This window comes from Hyposmocoma kahamanoa, unplaced genomic scaffold, assembly GCF_003589595.1.
Source record: "Hyposmocoma kahamanoa isolate Upper Pololo Valley unplaced genomic scaffold, ASM358959v1 227, whole genome shotgun sequence".
Classification (NCBI taxonomy): Eukaryota; Metazoa; Arthropoda; class Insecta; order Lepidoptera; family Cosmopterigidae; genus Hyposmocoma; species Hyposmocoma kahamanoa.
This window is the reverse complement of record NW_020653746.1, coordinates 10,801-16,587: the sequence shown is the minus strand read 5'-3', so window position 1 is coordinate 16,587 and position 5,787 is coordinate 10,801. Positions and strand designations below refer to the sequence as shown.

At 33.5% G+C, this 5,787-nt stretch overlaps 2 protein-coding genes across 2 annotated transcripts in view; one reads left to right on the top strand and one right to left on the bottom strand.

Annotated features, from left to right (window-relative positions):
* Positions 1-3,884, top strand: part of LOC113228334 (catenin alpha-like) — a 28,764-nt gene extending 24,880 nt beyond the window's left edge. The window contains exon 12 of the mRNA XM_026461600.1: positions 3,789-3,884. Coding sequence (XP_026317385.1) covers positions 3,789-3,884 — 96 coding nt within the window. The remainder of the gene's footprint in view (positions 1-3,788) is intronic.
* Positions 3,885-4,549: 665 nt separating this feature from the next.
* Positions 4,550-5,787, bottom strand: part of LOC113228340 (larval cuticle protein LCP-17-like) — a 7,150-nt gene continuing 5,912 nt past the window's right edge. Inside the window, exon 4 of the mRNA XM_026461605.1 lies at positions 4,550-5,058. Within this exon, the coding sequence (XP_026317390.1) occupies positions 4,963-5,058 (96 nt within the window). The 3' untranslated portion in view covers positions 4,550-4,962. The remainder of the gene's footprint in view (positions 5,059-5,787) is intronic.

The window sequence follows — 5,787 nt, the reverse complement described above, 5'->3', positions numbered from 1 at the left end:
TCAAATCAAAAGAAGACACGGTGTATGCACTCATATTGATTCGAGATGTACAATAGCCGATTTGATTTATCGATTCTATGGTGTCAATCTCTATAGATAAATATTCCGTTTTACGCATCAAGTGATCGGGGCCCTTTTGTATTTATCTTTGTAAATTAATTTTCTATTTACATAACATATTGCAATTTTTAGTTAAACATTACTATTGCAACAAATATTCTTTGTTTTTTTTTACATTATAACAAAGTTACTGTTTCTATTTGTGATCTGGTTTAGAGATTACTTAGAAAAATGTGTACGTGGAACGTAAAAATTGGAAACGTTACAGTACCCATCCTATGTGAAATGGACTATAATAGAGTGTTGATTTTCAGGTGAAATTATTATCTTTTTATTTATTTGTACTGTCACAGAACCTTCGTATAGTCCAAATTTGGATGTATGGAGAATAATTTCTTTCAATTGAGATTTACAAGCCGTCAAATAAACCTTGTTAATTTTTAAGTGCAGAATAGAGTTTTGGCGTCGACTTAGACCCCATAACTTTGTGTGACACGGTTAAAGAGTTATTTAACACGGTTATCGCATTTCGTGGACACGGACACTGGGTTGTATGACATGTTTACGCTGTTATGTCACGGTCACAGCGTTATATGACACGGTCACCGCATTGTGTGATACGGTTAAAGCGTTATTTGACACAGTTATCGCGTTTCGTGGACACGGACACTGCGTTGTATGATACGTTTACGCTGTTATGTCACAGTCACAGCATTATATGACACGGTTACCGCATTGTGTGACGCGGTCACGGCGTTGTTGTGATGACGTTAGTTACAACGTTATTGTAACACCGTATTATATACAAGCCTAAATTAGTTTCCACAATTATATTAATGGTTTTTTTTAAACCTGACGAAAATCATGTTTACGTTACCTTCTTCTTATCATATTAACTATTTTTTTGCATTGGTAGACACGTTACATTTAATATGTAACTGGCACCCAGTAAGGATTATGACAAATGATAATTCTTATGATCTAAAATTCAAATTAATAATACTATTTGAATACAAGTTAATAATTACATAAGGGAAGCAATATTATTTAAGAGAGTCATTTTCAAAATATTCATTAACCGACTAATAGCATGTTTGATATAGTAATAATATGAGGTATCGAATATATAACCAGAAATAGAGACGAAATAAGGAGCAACCATCCCTGGCAACTCATCACGCAAATGGGCCTTATATCACTTTTAAAAATCTACTCTCGTTTGCGCTGAAATCACAAATTAGAAAGCTGAAATAGTACAGCGCCCACAACTGACCTGTGTGTACATCTTCGTATATTCCAAAAATATTATGTATTTAATGTAATAAAGATAATATCTCTAATAATGGGGTGTGCTGTTCCATTCGGTGGTATGGGAAAAACAGCAAAACATCTAATTACAAATCACATTTCATCGGTAATATTAATTTATGTAATTTTCAAATTTCGTCCATTATAGCAAAGCTCAAGTTAAATTGGTCGATTTGAAGTGAAGTAATTGGCGACACCTGTCAGTTGTTTCGAATTCGAGCTGGCCAATCAGAGAGCAGTTGTCACCGTAATGATACGGCAGAATAGTTTTCAAACAAATTAAATGACATTTCTTCCCTATTTCTGGTTATATACTTCATGAGTTATATATACCTCAATATGACCCAAAAGTGTCGCTTATCCCATTTTGCCTTTCAAGCATCGATATTATTTTTATTATTTACTATCAAATGTCTGTATCAAATAAATTATACATCTATACGAAGGTCAATACCAGTTCTCCAAAGATTTCAAATTTTTATTACTTGATTATTTTGAATCAATTAAATAGAACCGCTATAACATCGGTCATCGTTTCCGCGTTTTCAAGGCAACTACGGTTCAATCAAAATATGTTATGATAAAAATGAACGTATATGTCTAATGAGCAGGACACTGATCATAGATTTAGTATATCCATAGATTGGCCCTGAAGTATTGGAGACGAGACCAAAACAAAAATACATCTGTGTACGTATAATGTGCATGTGTGCAAGATAAATAGTGCTACGCCATCCATTGATTTAACTTTAATATCGATTAACATATTACACCGGCATTTCACTTCGTCGTATTCACCAAAATGTTTATCGCAAACCGCCGAGACGTTAATTAACTAATTAATTAATGATTCAATACAAAATTAAGAAAGCTACTATCACCTTCTGGCAGTGCCATAGGATGGTAGGTAAACAATGGGGACTTTCACCCAAGATAACACTATGGCTCTACAAAACGGTGATAAGACCCATGATCGCACAATAGTAAGAGATTTAAAGAACATTTCTGTATTTTTTTCAAAACTTTAGGCTCAGCGGTTTCGAAGATAAAGAAGAGAATGATCAATTTTCGTCTATTTTCTTAAACAACTTAAAATATTTATATTTAAAAATTACAAAAAATATATACTTGAGAACTTTCTCTCCCAATAGTGACTTCAAATTCAGAATTAATTTATTTACGTTACGCGTTTTGGTCACACAAATGCATATGTGTACCAAATTTCAAAATAATCAGTCCAGTAGGTTTGGAGTAAATTGGCTGTGACAGACGGACAGATGGACACAAGTGATCCTATATGAGTATCGTATTTCGGAACAGACCAGAACTCTTAACAACAACAAATCGCTGATTTGTTGTAGACGAGAGTAGTACTACACAAAAATCCATTAATTGTAAGACATACCGGCATGAATAATGTGGATACAGAACCAGAACGTATCTTTATTCTTTGCTTGCCTCTAAAGGAAAAGCATTTTTCCTCAAAATGTTTGCTGCATATTTTTGAAAACTTTTTGGGAACCCAGTCTTCTCTCTTTAGCATTATAAGCCATTTCTGTCGTACTTCAATGTTTTGAGGAAATCTGAATCAACAACAATAATTAACATAAAAAAATGGGTGCCTCAACTACGCTATTAAAAGAAATTTTCGTTTTAATGTAGACAAAAAATAATGCACAAATGCAATATTAATTAAATATAAAGTACTAAAACCAGAAATTTCTGATTCAATAATATTAAGTATGAAAATGATTTCGGCTGTATGCAAGCCACGCCTTGGCCTTTCTTGTGTTCAGTTAATGACATCTCGATAACATATTATCGACTGCGTCAATCTCTATGAAAGTGGGGTTATGAATTTCAGAAATTCACGTATTTGATATATTTTTTAATTGAATTTGTATACATTTGGATTGCACTTGAATGGTGTAATTTTTCGGATATGTTCATGAAAAAACTTTTGTGTTAGTGCTTTTAGACAGCTAAAAATTTAAATAGTACTAACATGTGAAATGTACAATTCTGCGAGTTTTCCTTTTTAGATGAGTTACATCCGGGCACTGAACACGTTACCATGACTAATAAACGTCCGTTTAACACTATTTCACATTTTAAAACCACTTATTTTTCAAAAATAAACGAAATTTGTTTCGTTGTCAGCTGACCCTAGGTTCATACAGGCTCATAGCGTATAATAAAGTGGTCTCGTCTACCTATCTCGCTCTGACATACGTGTATACTAACGCTCTTTCACTTGCATTGCCAATCTATGGGTACCTATATACTAAATCTATGGTCCTGATCAATCAAATGCAGAGTCTACATCACCTAAGTCATCTATGTAGGTAGATGCATTTTGAAATCTGATTAGACCTGACTTAGCTGTTTATAAATAACTTATCAGCGTTTTTAACTCTCAGATTAGCTGTGAAGATAAAGCTTTTTCCTCGGACAAGGTATACAGGAACTTAATTCGCGTGGAGTGCAATATCTTCATAAAAAAGATACGTGACTAGTAGTGGATATAGGCACCGTATAAAGGTAAATAATCAACTTTTTAAACTCCGAGATTAACGTAGAAGGGAAACATAATCCGCATTGGGTTCAATATCTTTATAGATGACCAGTAGTGGAAATAGGCACAGTATGATCTTGTGTACGTCCCACTGCAGAGCAAGAGGCGTAAATAAAATTAACGTAGAACAAACAAATGTTATTAATTTGAACATCGTCTTAACAATTAAGCAAATTTACAATGCAATTATTGAATTACATTAAACTATACTAATTATTGAGTATATGTTTATAGTTAATTGAACACAAAGCTTAATGAAAATGTGAAACTTTTGTCTCAAGACAATGAAACTAACATAGCGTAAATCGTTTAGAAAAAGATATACGAAAATAGATAAAAAAAATATTGACAATTAAGTTAAAATTAATTTCTTAGGTTTTCGCGATTGTTACACATAGGAAATGAAACTATTTTTCCGGATTTAAATCGCGTATATTGGTTTTTTTCAAACAAACCGACGTTTCGGGCCCTTTACAGGTCCCATGGTCACGGGTGTCTTCAACCGTTGAGTCAAATCGTCGGTTTGTTTGAAAAAACAAATCTACGCGACTTAAAACCGGAAAGATAGTTTCATTTCCTATTAAAATTAATTGATTTTTAAATATAATGTCTACGAAACTATTGTTTAATCTTTGAAGTCGTCTCTCAGCTTTCTAACTAGCGTATCTGTCATTGTTATAACTGAGCAAGACGTACTATCTTAATAAGGTTTCAAAAGCAAATATTTGCCACCATCAGTATGTCTACTTTTCTTGCATATGAATATAAAGCGTTGATGATCTCGAGTTTGACAAGAGCTTCAGTTCAAGATGTGAAATGGTAGACTGAAAATACTTTCCTCTGAAAACAGTTGCTTATGCTAGTTACGACGGTTAGACAATTGACGTTACTTTGACGTTTCTGAGCGTGGTAGCGTTAGTTCGCTTTATATCTTTGTCTCAATAGTTAGCAGACATATTGAATTATATGAAGTAGAATATGTTTCACATTTTACTTATGTATGTTTATTAGTCAAAGGTTTATTTTTTCTCTGGAGGTGGGGGGTGGGCACGGATGTACTCGAGAGCGCGCACAATGGCTTCTGGAATCGGAGGTGGCGTTGGCAGATGGGAACCCTGTGGATATCAAAGACATAGTTTATATAGAATGCAATGATTTATTTCATTTCTTACTACTATTTTTCTTTACTATTCATAATGATGAGATTGAAGAACGATAGTAATAGAATTAGATCATCTCTATATGTAACATATTAAACGTTCTTTGCTTCTTAAGTGCCCACTTTAAAAATGAAAAAACTTTGATAAATAATTGCTGTGGTTCGTTCCTTGGCTTAGTTGGCATAGCATCTGGCATGGTTTGCTAAAAGACGTTGATTGGAATCCAGGCGGATCGAAGGAAATTTTTCTAAGTTATCGATCATTCTATTAATAATTATAACCAAATAGTGGTATAAATTCACAAAAATAATTTAATATCATGTTGGTGAAACATCCTGACATTTAACAAACTTGATTACAATTATTAAAGGTCTCTTGTCAGCAGCTGGTAGCCATAAAAGAACCTGTCTGAGTCAAGAAATAGATTCCTTACAGACGGCGCTACGGCTAAAAATTCGTTAAAAAAACCGAAACAAAGATCTCAAACAAGCACACAATATTCGTAAGTTCCGCTGGCTCGTTCCGTTGCTTAGTGGAAATAGCGTCTGCCACGGTTTGCTAACAGACGTTGATTCGAATCCAGCCGCATCGAAGGATTTTTTTTAAGCGTTCGATCTTTGTATTAATAAACTAGTGGAGTAATTTCACATAAAAAATAATTGAATATATAATGAATAGCGACAT